Here is a 26,765-nt window from a genome sequence, read left to right as displayed (position 1 = left end):
AGTTGCAGAATTGGCAAAACACTGTGAACTTTGTCCAGCAGTGGATTGGCAGTCATGTTTAACAATGCTAGTTGAGATTGCTTGTGTACAGCTAAATCAGAGATAGGAAGTGACATAGTCTGTCATCAGATCGGAAGTCTCACTCTGGAAGCTGGTAGCTAGAATACCACCTTGTTCTTACTTGACCATACAGACTTTTCTGAATGACAGTCTTTAGAAATGGATACTAATGTAATTGTGGAGAGTAGGACGAATGGGAATGAAAGCTCTTCATATTCATTGACAATATTTGGGAACTGTTTGAGATGTATTCGCAGGTTGATTCCTGTTGACTTCAAAAAAGAAATGATTGAATTATCAACATTGGCTGGGCCTGTGGTAAGAAACATCTTTATTACATTTTTTGTGTCCACAATTAGTTCAAAGTTATATGAAACCGTACATTTCTAGATTCAATTATTATTGTTATTTAGCAGTGTTTTTTATATAATATTGAATTCACTTTAAGGCCACTGGCACACTGGCTAATTATAGGTTACTGGCATCTGGCACACTATAGATGTTTTTTCATTGCTTCATCTATCACCTTGCCTGTTTAACCTGATTTACTTTGAATGACCTCAAACCATACATTTGATGCATGTATAACACTTCAGTGTTAGGCCTATTCACTACACATATTCCTGATAGTATACACAACTACATCAACTGATTTATCAAATGTTGTGGTTGTATCGGCACCAGGTTATGGCTCAGCTCATGGTCTTTTTAGTGAGTTTCGTCAGTACAGTTTTCTGTGGCCATTTGGGGAAGACAGAACTGGCAGGGGTGGCTCTCGCCATAGCTGTAAGTATTGATTGACTTAAGAGTTTATTTCGACAATTGTGGGTAATATTATACTGGGTACCAGTATGTTTGTGCCATATGTCACGCCCTGACCATAGATTGCTTTGTATGTTTCTATGTTTTGTTTGGTCAGGGTGTGATGTGGGTGGGCATTCTATATTGTATGTCTAGGTTGTCTATTTCTGTGTTTGGCCTGGTGTGGTTCCCAATCAGAGGCAGCTGTCTATCGTTGTCTCTGATTGGGAGCTATACTTAGGTAGCCTGTTTTCCCATTGTGTGTTGTGGGTGATTGTTTTCTGTTTAGTGTATGTTCACCTGGCAGAACTGTTTCATTTTCCCTCGTCGTTGTTGTTTTGTGTAGTGTTCAGTTTTAATTAAATATGACGAACACTTACCACGCTGCATTTTGGTCCTCCTCTCCTTCCACCAACGAGAATCGTTACACCATAATGTGACTTCTGCCACTTCGTGTCATGCCAAACATGATGGCACAAACAGACTGGTACCTAGCTGTGGTAATATTGCATAAATGTTGAAATTACAGCACACTATGAAATTTACAGTTTCAACCAATTTCAAAATTTCTCAATCTCTGTTCTGGTCTTCCAGGTGATTAATGTTACAGGTATCTCCATTGGGTCTGGTTTATCATCAGCGTGTGATACACTCATATCTCAGGTAGGTATGAAACCTAGTCTGTTTCCTCCTCCTAATACAGACCACTGTCCCCAAAATGTTACCAATAGCATTGTCACCATAGCTCTGGTCCAGGGGGTCATACACAGCTTGCTATTGCTCAGTATCAGTATCTGCATGATATCAGCATATCAGTATCAGCATGTAATCACCACTGGGATTATTCTTATTTGACCCTGTTGGTCATCTATGAACGTTATAATCTCCACCCGACACAGCCAGAAGAGGACTGGCCACCCCTCAGAGCCTGGTTCCTCTCTAGGTTTCTTCCTAGGTTCCTGCCTTTCTAGGGAGTTTTTCCTAGCCAGCTTGCTTCTACATCTGCATTGCTTTCTGTTTGGGGTTTTAGGCTGGGTTTCTGTACAGCACTTTGTGACATTGACTGATGTAAAAAGAGCTTTATAAATACATTTGATTGATTGATGTAGCACCCTGGACCAGAGCTACAGTATCCTGCCATTCCACTCAAAGATTAACTTGATTATTTCTCCCTGCAGACCTTTGGGAGCCGCAACCTCCTGAAAGTTGGGGTCATACTACAGAGAGCCATCCTCATTCAACTTCTGGCCTGTTTCCCATGCTGGGCTATTCTCATCAACACAGAACCCATCCTCCTGGCTGTCAAACAGAGCCCAGAGGTCGCCAGGTAGGTCAGACTCCTCCAGTCACTGCACACAGTTACCCCAGATCTAATAGATGTCTAAAATGGCACCCTATTCCTTACATAGTGTGGTACCTTTGACCAGGGCCCATAGGGAATAGGATGATATTTGGGACACAGGCTATGTCTCTGAATGTGTCTGTTTTCTGTGATTCACAAGTGACATGTAGAGATTGGTTTGTAGAATGTGATTACTGTTTTGGATCATTCTGATAGCGCTCTCTTATGTCACTTTAGGTTGTCTCAGATGTATGTGAAGATTTTTATGCCAGCACTCCCAGTGAGTACATCTATCTACCCAGACACACGTGAACACAGTCGATTAAGCAGTAGTGTAAAATAAAAATACTTTAAAGTACTACTTAAGTAGTTTTTGGGGTATCTGTACATTACTTTACTATTACTATTTTTGACAACTTTTACTTCCTAAAGAAAATAATGTACTTTTTACTCCATACATTTTCCCTGACACGAAAAAGTACTCGTTACACTTTGAAGGCTTAGCAGGACAGGAAAATGGTCAAATTCACGTACTTATCAAGAGAACATCCCTGGTCATCCCTACTGCCGCTGATCTGGCAGAATCACGAAACACAAATGAATTATTTCTTAGTGTTGGAGTGTGCCCCTGGTTATCTGTTAATGACATAAACCAAGAATATTGTGCCTTCTGGTTTGCGTAATATAAGCAATTTCAAAATAATTATTTACTTTTGATACTGAAGTATATTTAAAACCAAATACTTTTAGGCTTTTTCTCAAGTAATATTTTACTGGGTGACTTTCACTTTTACTTGATTTTCTATTAAGGTATCTTTACTTTTCTTTATCTTTACTTTTACTCAAGTATGACAATTGGGTACTTTTTCCACCACTGCAATTAAGATAATAATGAATTTACCATGTCAAAACTGAAACATGTTCATCATACATTTTTTAACAGGCCACTTTTATTTACCAGCTGGAGGCCAGATATCTACAGAATCAGGTTAGAGCTAACCTAGACCTCAGTCAGTCGCCCTGCAGAGAGAATAATCACCTGACCATTTGATCTGAATGAGACTTTATTGTCCTTCAGGGAATCATATGGCCGCAGGTCATCACAGGTGTGGTGGCTAACCTACTGAATGCCCTCATCAACTACATCTTCCTCTATCTTCTGGACCTGGGTGTAGCGTGAGTGTCATCCCCAAACAGTGATTATTCTCTCATTACCATTGAGGGATATAGGATGGGATGGTAATTGTTAGCACTGAGGGCTATAGGATGTAATGTATGTTGTGGATTGTTTTCGGGTGACAGTGGGTCTGCGTGGGCCAACACCATCTCTCAGCTCTCTCTGGCTGCTATGCTCTATACCTACATCATATGGAAGGAACTCCACAAAGCCACCTGGGCAGGTGAGACATGATTACACTAAAGTAGATCTTATACCACCAAATCAACAAACTCTTTGAACTATCTGCGACTTGAATGGACCCCATACAAAGTGATGCATTTATTAGTATGCATTTATTGCGGGACAGCAGTGCAATGTCAAACCAAGGGCGCTGTTTTTGGCTTCCTAATGTATTAACACAGCATGGTTTTGGTTCAGACCCAAACACCTTCTGTGAGAACATGAGCATGAACCTTTCGGTGAGGATCCCAGTGTCTGAGCCTTGTGTTCCTTGTAGGCTGGTCTTGGGAGTGCCTGGAAGACTGGGACACATACGTCCACCTGGCCATTCCTAGCATGATCATGCTGTGTGTGGAGTGGTGGACCTATGAGATTGGAGGTTTTCTAGCAGGTACGGCAACAGATGGAAGCAGGTCTATTTGGTGTCTGGTTATTTTGTTATTTAGCTTTTCTAGCAGGTACGGCAACAGATGGAAGCAGGTCTATTTGGTGTCTGGTTATTTTGTTATTTAGCTATCTGGTTGTTTTGCATTGAAGTCTATGAATGTCATAATGTCTCTCTATTGTTATTTGTTTTATGTGAAATGGTGTTCTAGATTTTACTGTTTGCTTGTGGGTATTTCTACACGTTACACACTGTTTAGCTGTTAGTGTTTCTGCTTTGGTTTGATATCCTGTCTCACTACCTCTCAATGGCAGGTCTGATAAGTGAGGTGGAGCTTGGAGCACAATCAATCGTCTACGAACTGGCAAACATTTGCTACATGGTAAATATATAGTTAAGACTTAAAAAAAATGTTTTGGGCAAATGTTCATCCATACCATATTTTCACACTAGTCACATAGAGCATCTGTGTGTGTGTGTTGTCAGTTCCCTCTAGGGTTCAGTGTGGCAGGCAGTGTGAGGGTGGGCAATGCTCTGGGGGCTGGAGATACAGAGCAGGCCAAGCTGTCTGCCAAGCTGGCCATGTTCTGTGCTGGTACGTGTGTAGACCTCAAATAATATTTAAACGCTTGACAAGAGAAAATAAAGCATTAAAACGATAATTAAATGATAAGTTTTACTGAAGAAATGTGTTCAGTCTATGTATGACCTTTTGTCTCTGTCCAGGATCAGTTTCTGTGTGCTTGTCGGTTCTTGTTGGGATACTGAAGGACAAAATCTCCTATGTCTTTACATATGATGAGTGAGTAATGTAGTCTGTGGTAATTTACCACTACAGATTTGCTTCTGTGGCTTTGGGATCTGTTGTTCATCACCATGACTTTGCAGTTTGGTTGTGTTTTAATACAACCCTGGTGTGTTGTAATGTGTCTGTGTATGAGCGTGAACATTGATGACCTTTCTTTATGACATAGCTAAGCCACTCACTGTAATACAGAAGTACACAGTCATGAACTTTGCTTACATATTCCTTCACACTTTAACTAGGGTGAGATGTCTCTGTCATTGATTTACATAACTGAATGTAATTCTTCCCCCTGAATTTCTACCAACAGGCAGATCAGGGAGAGGGTTGCTCAAGTTATGGCTTTCTACGCCCCTTTTCTTCTGTTAGATGCAATATCGGTAAGGAGTCAATGCTGCTACTGTATCACAACTTATAGCTCCCTTTACTCATCACATTACAGATCCACTCTTTATAATATCAAAGGTACTATTATAACAGGTACAGTGCATTAAGGAAAGACTTCTTCCACATTTGTTACATTACAGCCTTATTCTAAAATGTATTACACACTTTTTCCCCTCATCAATCTATACACAATACCCCATAATGACAGAGCAAAACCAGGTTTACATTTTTTCTCACAAATTTATTTAAAAAAAAAAAAATATATATATATATATATATGACATTTACATAAATATTCAGACCCTTTACTCAGTACTTTGTCGAAGCACCTTTTGGCAGCGATTACAGGCTTGAGTCTTCTTGGGTATGATGCTACAAGCTTGGCACAACTGTATTTGGGGAGTTTCTCCCATTCTTCTCTGCAGAGCCTCTCAAGCTCTGTCAGGTTGGATGGGGAGCGTCGCTGCACAGCTATTTTCAGGTCTCAAGAGATGTTTGATTAGGTTCAAGTCTGGGCTCTGGCTGGGCCACTCAAGGACATTCAGAGACTTGTCCCGAAGCCACTCCTGCATTGTCTTGGCTGTGTGCTTATGGTCATTGTCCTGTTGAAGGTGAACCTTCACCCCAGTTTGAGGTCCTGAACGCTGTGGAGGTTTTCATTAAGGATCTCTCTGTAATTTGCTCTGTTCATCTTTCCCTCAATCCTGACTAGTCTCCCAGTCCCTGCCGCTGAAAACCACCCCCACAGCATGATTCTGCCACCACCATGCTTCACCATAGAGATGGTGCCAGGTTTTATCCAGACGTGATGCTTGGCATTCAGGCCAAAGTGTTCAATCTTGGTTTCATCAGACCAGAGAATCTTGTTTCTCATGGTCAGAGCCCTTTGGGTGCCTTTTGGCAAACTCCAAGTGGGTTGTTATGTGCCTTTTACTGAGGAGTTGCTTCCGTCTGGCCACTCTACCATAAAGGCCTGATTGGTGGAGTGGCGCAGAGATGGTTGTCCTTCTTCAAAGTTCTCCCATCTCCACAGAGGAACTCTGGAGCTCTGTCAGAGTGACCATTGGGTAAACTCCCTCTTTACCTCTGTAGTCTGGTCTCCTTCACCACCAGCAGTTACCATACCCGGTCTGCTAGGTGGTTGCTACTTAAAGTCCCCAGGACTTTCACAGTATTAGGCAAGACTGCCTTCTCTTCTTGTGCACCAGACAAATGTTGTATTTTTTTAAATTTCACCTTTATTTAACCAGGTAGGCTAGTTGAGAACAAGTTCTCATTTACAACTGCGACCAGGCCAAGATAAAGCAAAGCAGTGCGACACAAACAACAACACAGAGTTACACATGGAATAAACAAACATACAGTCAAAAACACAATAAAGTCTATATACATGGAATAATCTACAATCCATGCTTCATCTAGATATGTTAGTGCCACTGAATGAATTTAACATATTGATGGGAGACTCTTAGAGAGGAGTGTAAATGCTTTTTTTTAGGTTGGATCATGTTGCTGTATTGTATTCTTCTATGTTTTAATTCTGTAATGTATTGATTGTTGCTGCCTTCTTGGCCAGGTCTCCTTTGAAAGAGACACTCTGGGTCTCAATGGGCTTTTCGTGGTGAAATAAAGGTTACATTTAAAAAATTGGTCACCTCCCTGACCAAGGACCTTCTCCCCCGATTGTTCAGTTTGGCCGGACGGCCAGCTCTAGGAAGAGTCTTGGTGGTTCTTCTCACATTTAAGAATGATGGAGGCCACTATGTTCTTGGGGAACTTCAATGCTGCAGAAATGTTTTGGTATCCTTCCCCAGATCTGCGCCTCGACACAATCCTGTCTCAGAGCTCTAAGGACAATTCCTTTGACATCATGGCTTGGTTTTTGCTTTGACATGCACTGTCAACTGTGGGACCTTTACATAGACAAGTGTGTGCCTTTTCGAATCAGGCCCATTCAATTGAATTTGACAGGTGGACTCCAAGTTATAGAAACATCTCAAGGATGATCAATGGGAACAGGATGTACCTGAGGATGCACCTCAATTTCGAGTCTCATAGCAAAGGGTCTGAATAATTATGTAAATAAGGTATTTCTGTTTTTTATTTGTAATACATTTGCAAAAATGTAAAAATCTGTTTTTCGCTTTGTGATTATGGGGTATTGTATGTAGATTGAGGATTTTTTTTAATTTGATACATTTTAAAATAAGGCTGTAACATCAAGGGGTCTGAATACTTTCCGAAGAAACTATGTACAACAGTAACCGTGTCTCTGTTTCTCCTGGTTCCCCAGGCTGCCTCAGGTAGTATTATAAGGGGTGCAGGTAAGCAGAAGGTTGGGGCGATATGCAACATCCTGGGTTACTATGGGATTGGCTTTCCTATTGGCGTGTCCCTGATGTTTGCTGCCAAACAAGGAATCATGGGTAAGAACATCTATAAATGTGTTTCGCATTTTGTCCTTTGAATTTATGGAGTAATATTTCATTCCTTTTTCAGTCTTTTGATTGCTCCCGTATTGCACCTGCCTGACTGTTTCGTAATTTAACAACATTACATTGTTGGTTTGTGTGGCAAGGTGACAAGTTGGCTTAAGCAAAAACAAACTGGCGCCAATCTCCCTACTGCTTCCTTCAGTTGTCTTCACTTCTTTGACTGTTACCGTTATGTTTGGTCTCCACCCCCAGGCCTGTGGACCGGTCTGTTTACCTGTGTGTTCCTACAGTCCTCCTTCCTCATCGTCTACCTATCCAGAATGAACTGGAAGAAAGCCACTGTAGAGGTGAGGGAACAAAGGCATAACACTCAAGTATTTATTTCATTTAGTGTAAATGTCTTGAAGAGGATCTTAATGGTGTTGGGTTGTTTGCAGGCCCAGCTCAGAGCTGAGGTACAGGGGAACTCTACATACATGGGTAAGAAAGTCTCAATTTAATCATTGACCCTTCACTTTACTCATTCATCATCATAACTCTTTACATGGCTTTACAAGTGTATCATTTTATTCTTGTTCATGAAAGAATCAATGCTCTGTCTAATAGGTGTGTTTCTGTGTGACAGACATGGCCCCAGAGGCCCAATCAAATGATATAGCTCCCTGTGAGGGCCACACAGACAGAAATGCCCTGGCTGAGGATGGGGCTGACGGTGAGGTTGGGGACAGGGTGGCCCTCAGCAAGGTGGAGGCCCTTCTGGCACACAGGGCCCTGGTTATGCGGAGGGGCCTGGCTCTGTGTGTCATGCTCTTCATCCTGGCCCTGGGAATCATCATCAACCTACTGCTCACCAACCTCACTTGATGAACACAGAGTGAGTTCCAGAGAGGATGGGTTGCAGAGATAGCTCCACTCAACCAGAGTGGTCAGAGGACCACCTAAGCAACGATACAGAGAAGATAGGACTGGAGAGGGGCTGGCCAAACTATGGTGCCAAATTGTTCCAGTACTGTTGGTCTGTGAGGAGCCTAGGGATTATTTATTCTGGGTCTTTTCATTTCTCATCTGAATGAAATTGTATCACATTGTCTGAGCTGATTACACAAACCAATCAAACCTAATGTTTTCTCATCGTAATAATATAGTGCAAACCAAAAAGTAAAGACAGACTCACACTGTACGATCCAAAATGTTTGTATTCTATAAATTAATTCCAAAAACAGTGGTGTCATACCCATAGGGGGCCCAAAGGCACATACCCCCTCATAATAAAAAAATTAAATTAACTACTTAACTTTTTTAAGCCAATGTTTTATCCTAATTATTTATAACAAGATCTGTCAGCGGTATTTTGCGGTGGAGGCACACCGACTGAACCAATCCGTCGGTGTGCCCCCCCCCCCCCATTCTTCCTCGTAAGTGTTTCCTTCCAAGGTGCACAGAGGAAAGATATGCTTAGGCAGGAAGCTAGATACTCTAGTGCGTGCAATATCATCAGTGGAGGATGAGAGTGTAGAGTGACACACACAGCATTTGATTTGATTCTAGCTGCCAGTGATGGGCAGAAGGGTATGTTTGTAAATTAATTTGATCAAGCTGTGTAGCCTATTGATTCCTTCTTGAAGTTGTCTTTAGCTAGCCAGCTAGATAGGTTCCCAACCTCACAACTAAACTCTAAGAAAAATGGGTTCCAAAAGGGTTCTGCGGCTGTCCGCCTAGGATAACCCTTTTTGCCATTTTTGATTCCAGGTAGAACCCTGGGTTATCTATGTTTTTGTTTACATAGAATTAGGCATGACTATGGCTCTAGATTGAAGAAAAAGGCTGTTTCAGGTGTAATAACAGATTCACTGACACAGCATGTCTATAACAGCACCTCTATTGTCTTGCTACAGGCTCTGTTCTGGGTCCCCCAGGTATTACTCCTAGATGAGAACTGTTAAGAGGGTGAGTTCAGGGGGGGAGGTAGTGGTAAAGGTAGTGTTGCTCCAGTCTACACTCAGATTGCTCCATGAGCTGATTGGTAGAGGCAGGAGAAGATGTACACTGGTCCCCACAACCAGGATGACAATGGCAGCCAGTACAGTGAGACCTCTCCTCAGGACCAGCTGGGTGGTGGAGAGCAGTCCACTGGGGCTCCCATCCTCCCTCTTCACCTCTGGGGTCCCATTGCTTCCCCTGAGGTCTTCCTGGCCCTCAGTACTCACTGAAATGTATCCATTCACTGTCTGGGTGTGGAAGCAGGCACAATCTGGGTTAGAACAATGTTATTCGCGAGAGTATGAATAAAATAGAACATAGGACTGAGCAACATGTTTCTACTCACCCTTCCACTGTTCTCTGTGTGGTCAGGTGCAACTATATTCCTCATTGACACCATATGTCCAGCCTTTCCAGCTCGTTTCACAGCCTGTCACAAACAGATCAACTCAATGATGCTCTCAACTGACAGCAAACCATTTCCTTCACCTGCCACAAGTCACTACTATGCTTCACAGAAACCATAACGATAGAGGCATGGGCTGTCAGTCTCTCAATCACCTAAGCCATTGTATGTTCCAGATAGGGAAGTGAAAAGCCACTGGTGACGTACCTTCTCTGTCATTCTCTTCCAGTTGAGCCTGAAGATGACAGTGATGAAGAAGGTGGACTGTAGAATTACACAGATGAACAGGCCTAACCAGAACCCTGTGTAGAGGGGAGGAGAGGAGGTTATACCGGCTTTGACCGAAGACACAGAACATTGTGTCATCTTCAATAAAGAATACTCCCGCAATTCATGATTCTTGAATTGGGAATACTAGTGAAAGCAAAATATTTTCCTGAATTTGATCATGACCATACTTCTGTTGCAAGTATGTGGCATGGCAGTAAGCATGAGCAAAGACTCTGGTCTTGAAAAGAAAGTCTAAAATTGTGTTTGGTTTTCATAGAATTCAGAAATGAGTAAATACCTAGGACCCTGAGGCCAGCTATGAACATCAAAGAGATGCCCAGTGGAAGGCCCACACAGTAGTAGGTGATAAGATTAGCCATCGCTGCTATCTTCTGTTTGCCCGTGCCCAGAATGATGCCCATGCACACACACTGGGACAGACAGACAAATCTAAGATTAGTGGGTGTTTACAGAGAGAGACAAACACTGTTAGCTGGCGGTCAACGTGTTCCAGGATCCTGGAAAATTACCTATACTATCTCCATTATTCCAACATACAGTACCAGTCAAAAGATTGGACACAGCTACTCATCAAGGGTTTTTCTTTATTTTTGTACTATTTTCTACATTGTAGAATAATAGTGAAGACATTAAAACTATGAAATAACACATATGGAATCATGTAGTAACCAAAATAGTGTTAAACAAATCAAAATATATTTTATATTTGAGATTCAGCAATTCGACCATGAAGGTCTGATTCACGCAGTCTCCTCTGAATAGTTGATGCTGAGATGTGTCTGTTACTTGAATTCTGTGAAGCATTTATTTGGGTTGCAATCTGAGGTGCAGTTAATTGCCGATTTCTGAGGCTGGTAACGCTAATGAACTTATCCTCTGCAGCAGAGGTAACTCTGGGTCTTCCTTTCCTGTGGCGGTCCTCATGAGAGCCAAATTGTCGAAGACCCCAGCCACCCCAGTCATAGGCTGTTCTCTCTACTACCACATGGCAAGCGGTACCGGAGTGCCAAGTCTAGGACAAAAAGGCTTCTCAACAGTTTTTACCCCCAAGCCATAAGACTCCTGAACAGGTAATCAAATGGCTACCCGGACTATTTGCATTGTGTGCCCCCCCCAACCCCCCCAAACCCTCTTTTTACGCTGCTGCTACTCTCTGTTTATCATATATGCATAGTCACTTTAACTATACATTCATGTACATACTACCTCAATTAGGCCGACCAACCAGTGCTCCCACACATTGGCTTACCGGGCAATCTGCATTGTGTACCGCCACCCACCACCCGCCAAGCCCTCTTTTACGCTACTGCTACTCTCTGTCCATCATATATGCATAGTCACTTTAACCATATCTACATGTACATACTACCTCAATCAGCCTGACTAACCGGTGTCTGTATGTAGCCTCGCTACTTTTATAGCCTCGCTACTGTATATAGCCTCGCTACTGTATATAGCCTGTCTTTTACTGTTGTTTTATTTCTTTACTTACCTATTGTTCACCGAACACCTTTTTTGCACTATTGGTTAGAGCCTGTAAGTAAGCATTTCACTGTAAGGTCTACACCTGTTGTATTCGGCGCACATGACAAATAAACTTTGATTTGATCATATCATAGTACAAAAATAAAGGAAAACCCTGGAATGAGTCCAAACTTTTGACTGGTACTGTATATTAATGATTTCTAATTATAGCAGTACTATTGTATAAAATGTTATTAATTTTTTCAATGGTTACAAACCACTTGAGTGCACTTACCACTAGCCCATCAAAGAACTGAAGGACACAGTACACGTTAAGAAGTTGAGAGACCAGATCTATGATCTGACTGAAAAGGAATTAAATAATCGTTATTGAGATGGTCAGGTTACAATTTGGGACGGTCTTGGTTTGAATCATTATGTTGACTATATGTACACCCTACTTACTCATCAGAAGTAAACATGAAGGCGATCACTGTTTTAGTAGAGATCAGCACAATTCCCTGAATTACTGCCATTGAACCTAGGACGTGGAATGGAGGAAAAAGACATGCACTACTGCAAAAACAATGACTAGTTTGTCAAAGTAATTATTATCATTTTAGTTCACCATAGTTCACCGTAGTTGTGATGGTTGAAGTAAGGGCCATATGAGCTAGAGTAAGTGTGTGACTGACCTGAGAGGGCGAGGGACACCTTGCTGGTGAGGATGGCCCCAGCTGTGTCTCCGGCCCCCAGGGCGTTCCCCACACGAACACATGCTGCAGCCTGGATCCCCATGGGGAACTTGACCCGCACAACACAACACGTTATCTAGACGCCTCTTAAACAGCTTGCTGTCTTAGTCTAACCATGCCTCAAACAAAGTTCATGTCTGCTTTTAACTCAGATTTTATCTTGATCTGTAGCCTACATGTACAGTACATTTTGGGTTATTCTTCAGCATATTTGGACTGGATAGCCAGTGCATTGGGCTTCATTTGGTTTCCATGATAGGTGTTAAAGTGGGTGTTTAAAGAGTTCTGTACACATTACCATGTAGTTGATGAAAGCCAGCATCATGACCACATGTTGAGCAGCCAGGTCCACTTCACTCAGCATGCCTGAGAAAGAGAGGGGGAAGAATGCAGAGGTGGATGTTACATAGATATGGGTGTTTTGGCCTTTTGAATGTGACTGTTCATTGGTTCATTGGTGTTAACCTTAAGACCTGAAATGTACCTGCAAGGAATCCCCCAAGCTCATAGATCCACCATTCGAAACATAGCATCAGTGTACTGGGGATGGCTAGTTTCATATAAGAGCCCCACTCCTGCAGCGCTTCTGTGGTCCAACCTGTAGGGGGAGACAATGGCCTGTTTAATCCCAACACAAACCGGTCTATTTCAATAGGTCACATTCATTAGGCACAATCAGAGAGATGGACTTTCTCTTACCTCCCCATGTTTTCACATGTAGCTTCTTCCAACAAATGTAAGCAAACAAGAAGGAACATATGTAGAGCTGGGAGAGTGTATTAGCTGCTGCCGACCCTCTAGAAAACAAACACACAAACAAAAACACACACTCCATGAAATGATAATGAGCATTGCATACTTACTGGTACATACTTGATACTCTGACTATGTTAGTGACTGTTAAGAATATGGCACTGTTATCAATGTTTCTGGTGTGAGCACACCTACACAACTCCCAGGTCCATCCAGTAGAGCAGGATATAGTTTGTCACCACGTTGGCGATGTTGGCCGCTGCTGCTGTGTACATCTGAGGCAGTATTATCCCCTGAGCACAGAAACACACTAGTTGATATGATCATCAGATTCACACCTAACCTGGGTTACTGTACTCCAAGATGACAGTTTTACTCTGAAACAGTCAGAGGTCACCAAGTGCAACATAGCTTCAGTGTGTAAATCAGCAAGAAAGATGTGTCGGCATCGAGAAATTGTCTCTGGCCCCCTCCCAGTTAGGGGGAGTGATGAGCTCTACAGCAGAGTCTCACAACTCAATCGCTAGTTGAAAACTGTTTTCTGCCCCTCCCAAGAGATAGAATTTGTAGATAATTGGCCCTCTTTCTGGGACTCACCCACAAACAGGACCAAGCCTGGCCTGCTGAGGAGTGACGGACTCCATCCTAGCTGGAGGAGTGCTCTCATCTTATCTATGAACATAGACAGGGCTATAACTCCTCTAGCTCCACTCACTTCTAGATTAGACTACTGCAGTGCTCTACTTTCCGGCTACCCGGATAAAGCACTAAATTAACTTCAGCTAGTGCTAAACACGGCTGCTAGAATTTTGACTAGAACCCCAAAATTGTATCATATTACTCCAGTAATAGCCTCTCTACACTGGCTTCCTGTTATGGCTAGGGCTGATTTCAAGGTTTTACTGCTAACCTACAAAGCATTAAATGGGCTTGCTCCTACCTACCTTTCCGATTTGGTACTGCCATACATACCTACACGTACGGTACGGTCACAAGACGCAGGCATCCTTATTGTCCCTAGAATTTCTAAGCAAACAGCTGGAGGCAGGGCTTTCTCCTATAGAGCTCCATTTTTATGGAATGGTCTGCCTATCCATGTGAGAGACGCAGACTCAGTCTCGACCTTTAAGTCTATATTGAAGACTCATCTCTTCAGTAGGTCCTATGATTGAGTGTAGTCTGGCCCTGTGGTGTGAAGGTGAACGGGGCCACAGTGTCTCCCGTCCCCTCTTGTCTCAGCCTCCAGTATTTATGCTGCAATAGTTTATGTGTTGGGGGGCTAGGGTCAGTCTGTTATATCTGGAGTATTTCTCCTGTCTTATCCGGTGTCCTGTGTTAATGTAAGTATATTTTCTCTCTCTCTCTCTCTCTCTCTCTCTCTCTCTCTCTCTCTCTCTCTCTCTCTCTCTCTCTCTCTCTCTCTCTCTCTCTCTCTCTCTCTCTCTCCTGCTGTCTCTAACTCTGACTGATTGGCTATGAAAAGCCAACATTTACTCTTGAGGTGCTGACCTGTTGCACCCTCTACAACCACTGTGATTATTATTATTATTATTTGACCCTACTGGTCATCTATGAACGCTTGAACATCTTGGCCATGTACTGTTATAAGAGGAAGAGGTCTGGCCACCCCTCAGAGCCTGGTTCCTCTCAAGGTTTCTTCCTAGGTTCCTGCCTTTCTAGGGAGTTTTTCCTAGCCAGCGTGCTTCTACATCTGCATTGCTTCCTGTTTGGGGTTTTAGGCTGTGTTTCTGTATAGCACTTTGTGACATCGACTGATGAAAAAAGGGCTTTATAAATACATTTGATTGATTGATTGAACTCAGATAACACAAGAGACTGGGATGAGGATGCCATCATAGAAATAAGAATGAATAGAAAGGTCGTCTCCATTCAAGTCAATGATGGCATAATGGGTGGAATGGCAGCCATGTTGAGTGTACCCATGCCAGGAAGTAAAATCCCGAAGTGTACCCTTCAATCTGTGCTGTGATTTGTTGAGTCAACTCAACTGACATTACAAAAAATACATTCCATTGCATGAGCCACATCAGTTGGCATCATTTGAATGAATATTCTTCATTACCATGGTAATCCAGCATCACTTGATAGAACATTCCCAAATACCATGAAGATGATTGCATCACAATTACCAGGCAGCCATTGCGAGTGTACCTATGAGTTTACCAGTCAATTGTAAGGGTTAAAGCATCCAAGGCCCTTCTAATAATTCTTATTTCTATAGACGCAATGAGGTGTGAGGAACAAAACAAGTCATTTGTAGCCCAGCAGCACGGTCAGTGTACCTGGTTCTGGAGATAAGAAGCCTGAAGTTGATGCAGGAAAATAGCCTGAAAGAAAGAGATACAGAGTAAATTATAAATACAGGGAGGAGAGGATGTTTAATGCAATTAAATGAAAAAACACAAAATGTACGATTCATCTGATAAGAATAGGTTAATGGAGCCATCTAGTTGAAAACTCAGACACAATTGAAGCCACTCTAAAGAAGTGGGTGTTTGATAAAACAGATGACTCACTGGTACTGCAGGTAGGTAGGCGATGACATACAGCTGTGCTATTCTGAAAGACAGAGCATGTATTCACTGTTAAATCACACACCATTACTACACCTGTTTCCATGTATTTACCCTATACACACCACGTACTGCTAAACTCTATCAATTTACCATTATGTTGTCTGTGAAAATCCCCTATTCAGGCAGCAGTGACAGAATGTTTATTGCATCTAGAAACTAACAGCAATCTGTACATCTCATTGAGTAGGTCAATTGGCTGTGAAAACATTGCTGTCATTTCCACTGAATGGAGTGTTTGGGGAATTGCCAGGGGCCACATTTGATGGCGAGAGCAGTCAGAGATGGTGTTATTGCAGCTAAGAGAATGAGGAGTTCTGTTCTCCCTCAATTAGCATACAAACAAGCACATTATCTTTATCCAGCATCAGAGGCACAATACCATGCATTGGCTGTATCTGTGATGTGTCAGGTCTGAGTCATACAGTGTGAGTAGGGCCTCATATTTTTCCCGACCTTGTGACCTGGGAGCTAGTCACAGGGTATAACCAGGGTCAGGAACAACTCTGGAGCTAGTCACAGGGTATAACCAGGGTCAGGAACAACTCTGGAGCTAGTCACAGGGTATAACCAGGGTCAGGAACAACTCTGGAGCTAGTCACAGGGTATAACCAGGGTCAGGAACAACTCTGAAGCTAGTCACAGGGTATAACCAGGGTCAGGAACAACTCTGGAGCTAGTCACAGGGTATAACCAGGGTCAGGAACAACTCTGAAGCTGGTCACAGGGTATAACCAGGGTCAGGAACAACTCTGGAGCTAGTCACAGGGTATAACCAGGGTCAGGAACAACTCTTAAGCTAGTCACAGGGTATAACCAGGGTCAGGAACAACTCTGGATCTAGTCACAGGGTATAACCAGGGTCAGGAACAACTCTGGAGCTAGTCACAGGGTATAATCAGGGTCAGGAACAACTCTGGAGCTGGTCACAGGGTATAACCAGGGTCAGGAACAACTCTGGAGCTAGTCACAGGGTATAACCAGGGTCAGGAACAACTCTGGAGCTAGTCACAGGGTATAACCAGGGTCAGGAACAACTCTGGATCTGGTCACAGGGTATAACCAGGGTCAGGAACAACTCTGGAGCTAGTCACAGGGTATAACCAGGGTCAGGATGTCACGATCGTTATATGGTGGAAGAGAGGAGGACCAAGGCGCAGCGTGATAACAATACATTCTTCTTTTAATTAAGCGAAACGAAGAACACTATACAAACGATACAAAACAACAAACAAACGAACGTGACGCTATAAACAAATAGTGCTGACACAAACACTACACATAGACATAGACAATAACCCACGAACTACCCAATGAAAATGGCTGCCTAAATATGGTTCCCAATCAGAGACAACGATAGACAGCTGTCTCTAATTGAGAACCAATCTAGGCAACCATAGACATACATACACCTAGACTAGACACTGCCCCATAAACATACAAAACCCCTAGACAATACAAAACACTTACATCCCCCATGTCACACCCTGACCTAACTAAAAATAATAAAGAAAACAAAGATAACTAAGGCCAGGGCGTGACACAGGAACAACTCTGAAGCTAGTCATATGGTATGACCAGGGTCAATAACAACTCTGAAGCTAGTCATAGGGTATAACCAGGGTCAATAACAACTCTGAAGCTAGTCATAGGGTATAACCAGAGTCAGGAACAACTCTGAAGCTAGTCACAGGGTATAACCAGGGTCAATAACAACTCTGGAGCTAGTCACAGGGTATAACCAGGGTCAGGAACAACTCTGGATCTAGTCACAGGGTATAACCAGGGTCAGGAACAACTCTGGAGCTAGTCACAGGGTATAACCAGGGTCAGGAACAACTCTGGAGCTAGTCACAGGGTATAACCAGGATCAGGAACAACTCTGGAGCTAGTCATAGGGTATAACCAGGGTCAGGAACAACTCTGGAGCTGGTCACAGGGTATAACCAGGGTCAGGAACAACTCTGGAGCTAGTCACAGGGTATAACCAGGGTCAGGATGTCACGATCGTTATATGGTGGAAGAGAGGAGGACCAAGGTGCAGCGTGATAACAATACATTCTTCTTTTAATTAAGCGAAACGAAGAACACTATACAAACGATACAAAACAACAAACAAACGAACGAACGAACGAACGAACGTGACGCTATAAACAAATAGTGCTGACACAAACACTACACATAGACATAGACAATAACCCACGAACTACCCAATGAATATGGCTGCCTAAATATGGTTCCCAATCAGAGACAACGATAGACAGCTGTCTCTAATTGAGAACCAATCTAGGCAACCATAGACATACATACACCTAGACTAGACACTGCCCCATAAACATACAAAACCCCTAGACAATCCAAAACACTTACATCCCCCATGTCACACCCTGACCTAACTAAAAAATAATAAAGAAAACAAAGATAACTAAGGCCAGGGCGTGACACAGGAACAACTCTGAAGCTAGTAATATGGTATGACCAGGGTCAATAACAACTCTGGAGCTAGTCATAGGGTATAACCAGGGTCAATAACAACTCTGAAGCTAGTCATAGGGTATAACCAGGGTCAATAACAACTCTGAAGCTAGTCATAGGGTATAACCAGAGTCAGGAACAACTCTGAAGCTAGTCACAGGGTATAACCAGGGTCAATAACAACTCTGGAGCTAGTCACAGGGTATAACCAGGGTCAGGAACAACTCTGAAGCTAGTCACAGGGTATAACCAGGGTCAATAACAACTCTGGAGCTAGTCACAGGGTATAACCAGGGTCAGGAACAACTCTGGAGCTAGTCACAGGGTATAACCAGGGTCAGGAACAACTCTGGAGCTAGTCACAGGGTATAACCAGGGTCAGGAACAACTCTGAAGCTAGTCACAGGGCATAACCAGGGTCAATAACAACTCTGAAGCTAGTCACAGGGTATAACCAGGGTCAGGAACAACTCTGGAGCTAGTCACAGGGTATAACCAGGGTCAGGAACAACTCTGGAGCTAGTCACAGGGTATAACCAGGGTCAGGAACAACTCTGGACGTAGTCACAGGGTATAACCAGGGTCAGGAACAACTCTGGAGCTAGTCACAGGGTATAACCAGGGTCAGGAACAACTCTGGAGCTAGTCACAGGGTATTACCAGGGTCAGGAACAACTCTGGAGCTAGTCACAGGGTATTACCAGGGTCAGGAACAACTCTGGAGCTAGTCACAGGGTATTACCAGGGTCAGGAACAACTCTGGAGCTAGTCACAGGGTATAACCAGGGTCAGGAACAACTCTGGAGCTAGTCACAGGGTATAACCAGGGTCAGGAACAACTCTGAAGCTAGTCACAGGGTATAACCAGGGTCAGGAACAACTCTGGAGCTAGTCACAGGGTATAACCAGGGTCAGGAACAACTCTGGAGCTAGTCACAGGGTATAACCAGGGTCAGGAACAACTCTGGAGCTAGTCATAGGGTATAACCAGGGTCAATAACAACTCTGAAGCTAGTCACAGGGTATAACCAGGGTCAGAAACAACTCTGGAGCTAGTCACAGGGTATAACCAGGGTCAGGAACAACTCTGGAGCTAGTCATAGGGTATAACCAGGGTCAATAACAACTCTGAAGCTAGTCACAGGGTATAACCAGGGTCAGAAACAACTCTGGAGCTGGTCACAGGGTATAACCAGGGTCAATAACAACTCTGAAGCTAGTCACAGGGTATAACCAGGGTCAGAAACAACTCTGGAGCTAGTCACAGGGTATAACCAGGGTCAGGAACAACTCTGGAGCTAGTAATATGGTATAACCAGGGTCAGGAACAACTCTGGATCTAGTCACAGGGTATAACCAGGGTCAGGAACAACTCTGGAGCTAGTCACAGGGTATAACCAGGGTCAGGAACAACTCTGGAGCTAGTCACAGGGTATAACCAGGGTCAGGAACAACTCTGGAGCTAGTCACGGGGTATAACCAGGGTCAATAACAACTCTGGAGCTAGTCATAGGGTATAACCAGGGTCAGGAACAACTCTGCAGCTAATCCCAGGGTATAACCAGGGTCAATAACAACTCTGGAGCTAGTCACAGGGTATAACCAGGGTCAGGAACAACTCTGGAGCTAGTCACAGGGTATAACCAGGGTCAGGAACAACTCTGGAGCTAGTCACAGGGTATAACCAGGGTCAGGAACAACTCTGAAGCTAGTCACAGGGTATAACCAGGGTCAGGAACAACTCTGGAGCTAGTCACAGGGTATAACCAGGGTCAGGAACAACTCTGGAGCTGGTCACAGGGTATAACCAGGGTCAGGAACAACTCTGGAGCTGGTCACAGGGTATAACCAGGGTCAGGAACAACTCTGGAGCTAGTCACAGGGTATAACCAGGGTCAGGAACAACTCTAGAGCTAGTCACAGGGTATAACCAGGGTCAGGAACAACTCTGAAGCTAGTCACAGGGTATAACCAGGGTCAGGAACAACTCTGGAGCTAGTCACAGGGTATAACCAGGGTCAGGAACAACTCTGGAGCTAGTCACAGGGTATAACCAGGGTCAGGAACAACTCTGAAGCTAGTCACAGGGTATAACCAGGGTCAGGAACAACTCTGAAGCTAGTCACAGGGTATAACCAGGGTCAGGAACAACTCTGGAGCTGGTCACAGGGTATAACCAGGGTCAGGAACAACTCCGGAGCTAGTCACAGGGTATTACCAGGGTCAGGAACAACTCTGGAGCTAGTCACAGGGTATAACCAGGGTCAGGAACAACTCTGGAGCTGGTCACAGGGTATAACCAGGGTCAGGAACAACTCTGGAGCTAGTCATAGGGTATAACCAGGGTCAATAACAACTCTGGAGCTAGTCATAGGGTATAACCAGGGTCAGGAACAACTCTGGAGCTAGTCACAGGGTATAACCAGGGTCAATAACAACTCTGAAGCTAGTCACAGGGTATAACCAGAACCCAGACTTTTCGCTGGTCACGAAAAACTCCTGGCCCTAATATAAGTGGTAGTGTACTATAGTGTGAGTCAGACTCCAGGCCATCTGACTGTAATACTCACCACTAGCCAGCTTCCACCCAGTACCCTGCCCTGAACTTAGTCACTGTTACTAGCCGGCTACCACCCAGTACCATGCCCTGAACTTAGTCACTGTTACTAGCCAGCTTCCACCCAGTACCCTGCCCTGAACTTAGTCACTGTTGCTAGTCAGCTTCCACCCAGTACCCTGCCCTGAATGCCCTATGTAGCCTACATAGTCATTGAACACTGGTCAATAATGTCTGCATACAGTACTGTTTTACCCACTTCATATGTATATTGTGTATTCTAGTCAAGGCTCATCCTATATAACTACTGCTCTGCACACGTTTTCTATTCATATACTGTCCATACAGTCTATACACACCATCATACGCATACAGTACCAGTCAATGTCAGAGTCCGGAATATAAATATATACAGTACCAGTCAAAAGTTGGGACACACCTACTCATTCAACGTTTTTTCTTTATTTTTACTATTTTCTACATTGTAGAATTTTTTCAATATATTTTTTACATTTCACCTTTATTTAACCAGGTAGGCTAGTTGAGAACAAGTTCTCATTTGCAACTGCGACCTGGCCAAGATAAACCATAGCAATTCGACACATACAACAACACAGAGTTACACATGGAATAAACAAAACATACAGTCAATAATACAGTAGAAAAATAAGTCTATATACAATGTGAGCAAATGAGGTGAGATAAGGGAGGTAAAGGAAAAAAAAGGCCATGGTGGCGAGGTAAATACAATATAGCAAGTAAAACACTGGAATGGTAGATTTGCAGTGGAAGAATGTGCAAAGTAGAAATAGAAATAATGGGATGCAAAGGAGCAAAATAAATAAATACAGTAGGGGAAGCGGTAGTTGTTTGGGCTAAATTATAGATGGGCTATGTACAGGTGCAGTAATCTGTGAGCTGCTCTGACAGCTGGTGCTTAAAGCTTTTTGCAGTTCATTCCAGTCATTGGCAGCAGAGAACTGGAAGGAAAGACGACTAAAGGAGGAATTGGCTTTGGGGGTGACCAGTGAGATATACCTGCTGGAGCGCGTGCTACGAGTGGGTGCTGCTATGGTGACCAGTGAGCTGAGATAAGGTGGGGCTTTAACTAGCAGAGACTTGTAGATAACCTGTATGTCACGCCCTGACCTTAGAAAGCCTTGTTTATTCTCTATTTGGTTAGGTCAGGGTGTGACTTGGGTGGGCAAATCTATGTTTCTATTTCTTTGTTGGCCTAGTATGGTTCCCAATCAGAGGCAGCTGTTTCTCGTTGTCTCTGATTGGGGATCATACTTAGGCAGCCTGTTTTCCACCTTAGTTTGTGGGATCTTGTTTTTGCATAGTTGCTGTCTAGCCCTGCAGAACTTTCCGTTCGGTTTTGTATTTTGTTGTTTTGTCAGAGTTTAGTATTAAAAATCATGAACACTTTCCACGCTGCGCTTTGGTCTCATTCATTTGACGACGGACGTAACACTGTAGCCAGTGGGTTTGGCGACGAGTATGAAGCGAGGGCCAACCAACGAGAGCGTGCAGGTCGCAATGGTGGGTAGTGTATGGGGCTTTGGTGACAAAACGGATGGCACTGTGATAGACTGCATCCAGTTTGATGAGTAGAGTGTTGGAGGCTGTTTTATAGATGACATCACCGAAGTCGAGGATCGCTAGGATGGTCAGTTTTACGAGGGTATGTTTGGCAGCATCAGTAAAGGATGCTTTGTTGCGATATAGGAAGCCAATTCTAGATTTAATTTTTGATTGGAAATGCTTAATGTGAGTCTGGAAGGAGAGTTTACAGACTAACCAGACACCTAGGTATTTGTAGTTGTCCACGTATTCTAAGTCAGAGCCGTCCAGAATAAAAGTGAAGACATCAAAACTATGAAATAACACAGCAAAAAAGTGTTAAACAAATCAAAATATATTTTATATTTGAGATTCTTCAAAGTAGCCACCCTTTGCCTTGATGACAGCTTTGCACACTCTTGGCATTCTCTCAACCAGCTTCACATGAAATGCTTTTCCAACAGTCTTGAAGGAGTTCCCACATATGCTGAGCACTTGTTGTCTGCTTTTCCTTTACAATGCAGTCCAACTCATCCCAAACCATCTCAATTGGGTTGAGGTCGGGTGATTCTGGAGGCCAGTTCATCTGATGCAGCACTCCATCACGCTCCTTCTTGGTCAAATAGCCCTTACACAGCCTGGAGGTGTGTTGAGTCATTGTCCTGTTGAAAAACAAATGATAGCTAGACTAAGCCCAAATGAGATGGGGTGGCGTGTTGCAGCAGAATGTTGTGGTAGCCATGCTGGTTAAGTGTGCCTTGATTCTAAATAAATCACAGACAGTGTCACCCGCAAAGCACCCCCACATCATCACGCCTCCTCCTCCACGCTTCACGGTAGGAACCACACATGCAGAGATCATCCGTTCACCTACTCTGCGTCTAACAAAGACACGGCGGTTGGAACCAAAATCTCCAATTTGGACTCATCAGACCAAAGGACAGATTTCCACCAGTCTAATGTCCATTGCTTATGTTTCTTGGCACAAGCAAGCCTCTTCTTTTCATTGGTGTCCTTTAGTAGTGGTTTCTTTGCAGCAATTCGACCATGAAAGTCTGATTCACGCAGTTTCCTCTAAACAGTTGATGTTAAGATGTGTCTGTTACCAGTGGTGTAAAGTACTTTAAGGTACTCCTTAATTAGTTTTTTGGGGTATCTGTACTTTACTATTTATATTTTTGACTACTTTTGCTTTTACTTCACTACATTCCTTAAGAAAATATTGTACTTTTTACTACATACATTTTCTTTGACACCCAAAGGTACTTGTTACATTTTGAATGCTTAGCAGGACATGAAAATAGTGAAATTCACGCACTTATCAACCGAACATCCCTGGTCATCCCTACTGCCTCTGATTTGGCGGACTCACTAAACACAAATGCTTCATTTGTAAATGATGTCTGAATGTTGGAGTGTGCCAGTGGCTTTCCGTAAATAGAAAAAACAAGAAAATGGTGCCTTCTGGTTTGCTTAATATAAGGAGTTTGAAATGATTTATACTTTTACTTTTGATACTTAAGTATATTTTAAACCAAACACTTTTATACACTGGGTGACTTTTACTTTTACTTGAGTCATTTTCTATTAAGGTGTCTTTATTTTTACTCAAGTATGGTTGTTGGGTACTTTTTCCACCACTGTCTGTTACTTTAACTCTGTGAAGCTTTTATTTGTGCTGCAATTTCTGAGGCTGGTAACTCTAATGAACTTATCCTCTGCAGCAGAAGTAACTCTGGGTCTTCCTTTTCTGTGGCGGTCCTCATGAGAGCTAGTTTCATCATAGCGCTTGATGGTTTTTGCAACTGCACTTTTTTCCGGATTGACTGACCTTTATGTCTTAAAGTAATGATGGACTGTCGTTTCTCTTTGCTTATTTGAGCTGATCTTGCCATAATATGGACTTGGTCTTTTACCAAATAGGGCTATGTTCTGTATACCACCCCTATCTTGTCACAACACAACTGATATGCTCAAACGCATTAAGGAAAGAAATTCCACAAATTAACTTTTAACAAGGCACACCTTTTCATTGAAATGCATTCCAGGTGACTACCTCATGAAGCTGGTTGAGAGAATGTCAAGAGTGTGCAAAGCTGTTATGGAAAAGGGTGGCTACTTTGAAGAATCTCAAATATATTTTGATTTGTTTAACACTTTTTTGGTTACTACTTGATTCCAAATGTGTAATTTCATAGTTTTGATGTCTTAATTATTATTCTACAATGTAGAAAATAGTAAAAAAATAAAGATAAACTGTTGAATAAGTAGGTGTGTCCCAACTTTTTACTGGTACTGTATATATCTATATTCCGGACTCTGACATTGCTTGTTCTGATATTTCTTAATTTGTTTCTTTCAATTTTGTGCATTTATGTGTATTGTTTTGTATAGTTAGGTATTACTAAACTGTTGAAGCTAGAAGCATAAGCATTTCGCTGCACCTGCAATAACATTTGCAAAATATGTGTATGCGACCAGTAACATTTGATTTGATTTAGACAGTGTAGTTGTTACCTGGCCACCTCAGGCTCCTGGCCCAGAGCCAGCAGGATAGACTGGGTGTTGAGGAGCATGGCCCAGCAGGGCAGACAGAAGAGCAGCAGGATCAACACACTCCTCTGGAGAATCACCCCCACACGCTGCAGGTTCTTACCACCAAATGTCTGCTCACACACACACACACACACACACACACACACACACACACACACACACACACACACACACACACACACACACACACACACACACACACACACACACACACACACACACACACACACACACACACACACACACACACACACACACACACACACAAACAAACAGCAGCATGAATGACATGAGACATTATCGCTGGGGTCACAGTCTGTGACTGTTGCATATATTTGAACTGCAACGTATACTTCAACTACTGCATTCAAATATATTTACATACCTGAGATACCAAAGTGTCACATGCTAAGGCAAGTCCACCTCCTGTTGCTGCAGTCGTAACATTAATAGTCTGAAGAAGATGATCATCAAACACATTTACAGCACACAGTTACACACAGATTTACATTTTTACGTTACATAAAATAAAAAAAAGAGAATTGATTATATCATTGCTATCCCCTCCATTGTGGTTCTTCAAATGAACACCAGAATCTGAGGACCTTAGGTGATGTTGTCATCTTTCTTACCATTTTCCCGCTCTTCGCTAATCACATGCAGAGGAGCCATTTTCTTATCTAAGCTGATAGACCCCAGCAGTTTACACAACATAGCTAGAGGATTGACTCACCGCGCAGGCCAGGCCATAGCCAGCTAACACGGCATTCCCCAGGCGACCACAGAACATAGTGATGACAAACGGAAGCAGGTAGTTTAGGATTCGAGACAGCAGCTAGGGGAAAAGACATGCATAAACAATAACAAACACCCCATTGGGCAAAACTGGTTGAATTTCCACATCATTTCAACCCAAAGAATGTATGTGATGATGTTGAATCAACGTTAAAAACGTATTGGATTTGTAAAATGTCATCAACGTAAGGACATTCCACCTCACTTTCAACCTAAGTCCAATGACATAGTGACATTTTTTGTTGATTTCACACTGAATTTACAATAGTTGACAACTCAACCAAATGTAAATCCAAACTAAACGCTGAACTGACATCTCTGCCCAGTGGGAGAGACATTACTTCTAAGTTAATCAAGAGAAATCTACTTTAAACACTAGTTCTGATGGGCTTTAGTGACCCTCGGAGTGTACTTTTAATAAATCATAGAGCCATTAGTATGCACTGCACAGTTCATCCTGTAGCCTAGTATTTCATTCTCACAGAGTAGTCTACCTATTACCCTAGCAACAGAGCTATCCACTTCCAAACAGGGCCACACAATAGTTGTGTCCCAAATGGTATCCTATATTCCCTATATAAGGCACTACCTGTTAAAAAGTAGTGTTCTATACAAGGAGTATATGGTGCCATTTGGGAAACCCACAATAACACACAACAGGCTAGGTGGGCAGTGCCAGTCCTTACCAAGGGTCCAGTCATCCGGAGAATGTGGTAGAGCTCCTCTCTATGTGCCAGGGGGATTCTGTGCCTTACCCAGCGGCAGCAGAACAGTTTGTCACTAGACTCCTCCATTATAGGTAAATTAGAATTAGAAGTGGGCCCAGATGCCAGTGTCGGCCCAGAGTCTTCCATCCCAGCCTCTGTGTCTGTGTGTGTCCCCTCTCAGTCCTATGCAGTGTTACTGTTGGGACTGTGCTGTAACTCCCCTGTCACTGTCAGCCAGACAGCTCCTCTGCAGCT

The 26,765-nt window shown here is 43.1% G+C and overlaps 2 protein-coding genes across 4 annotated transcripts; one reads left to right on the top strand and one right to left on the bottom strand.

Moving 5' to 3' along the window:
* Window positions 1-8,908, top strand: LOC139548050 (multidrug and toxin extrusion protein 1-like). Of its 2 annotated transcripts, XM_071357359.1 has the most exons (17): window positions 1-378; window positions 745-846; window positions 1,456-1,524; window positions 2,040-2,188; window positions 2,441-2,483; window positions 3,147-3,191; window positions 3,282-3,379; window positions 3,506-3,603; window positions 3,880-3,993; window positions 4,302-4,369; window positions 4,474-4,582; window positions 4,714-4,789; window positions 5,103-5,172; window positions 7,473-7,605; window positions 7,867-7,961; window positions 8,052-8,094; window positions 8,240-8,908. In XM_071357359.1, the coding sequence occupies exons 1-17, from the start codon at window positions 220-222 to the stop codon at window positions 8,476-8,478; spliced, it is 1,710 nt and encodes a 569-aa protein (XP_071213460.1). In that variant the 5' UTR covers window positions 1-219; the 3' UTR covers window positions 8,479-8,908. The 2 variants fall into 2 exon arrangements, with proteins under 2 accessions (XP_071213460.1, XP_071213461.1); XM_071357360.1 differs by lacking the exons at window positions 1-378; window positions 745-846 and adding an exon at window positions 1,014-1,361.
* Window positions 8,793-26,765, bottom strand: LOC139548048 (multidrug and toxin extrusion protein 1-like). Of its 2 annotated transcripts, XM_071357357.1 has the most exons (17): window positions 26,490-26,765; window positions 25,742-25,843; window positions 25,394-25,462; window positions 24,970-25,118; window positions 15,801-15,843; window positions 15,567-15,611; window positions 13,459-13,556; window positions 13,210-13,307; window positions 12,995-13,108; window positions 12,809-12,876; window positions 12,451-12,559; window positions 12,221-12,296; window positions 12,051-12,120; window positions 10,569-10,701; window positions 10,208-10,302; window positions 9,941-10,024; window positions 8,793-9,842 (listed from the first exon to the last, which is right to left on the bottom strand). In XM_071357357.1, exons 1-17 carry the CDS (start codon window positions 26,655-26,657, stop codon window positions 9,540-9,542), a joined length of 1,824 nt encoding a protein of 607 aa, XP_071213458.1. In that variant the 5' UTR covers window positions 26,658-26,765; the 3' UTR covers window positions 8,793-9,539. The 2 variants fall into 2 exon arrangements, with proteins under 2 accessions (XP_071213458.1, XP_071213459.1); XM_071357358.1 differs by lacking the exons at window positions 10,569-10,701; window positions 12,051-12,120; window positions 12,221-12,296.

This window comes from Salvelinus alpinus, chromosome 21, assembly GCF_045679555.1.
Source record: "Salvelinus alpinus chromosome 21, SLU_Salpinus.1, whole genome shotgun sequence".
NCBI lineage: Eukaryota > Metazoa > Chordata > Actinopteri > Salmoniformes > Salmonidae > Salvelinus > Salvelinus alpinus.
Note: the sequence above shows the minus strand (reverse complement) of the source record. Positions and strands in the feature narration are given on the sequence as shown.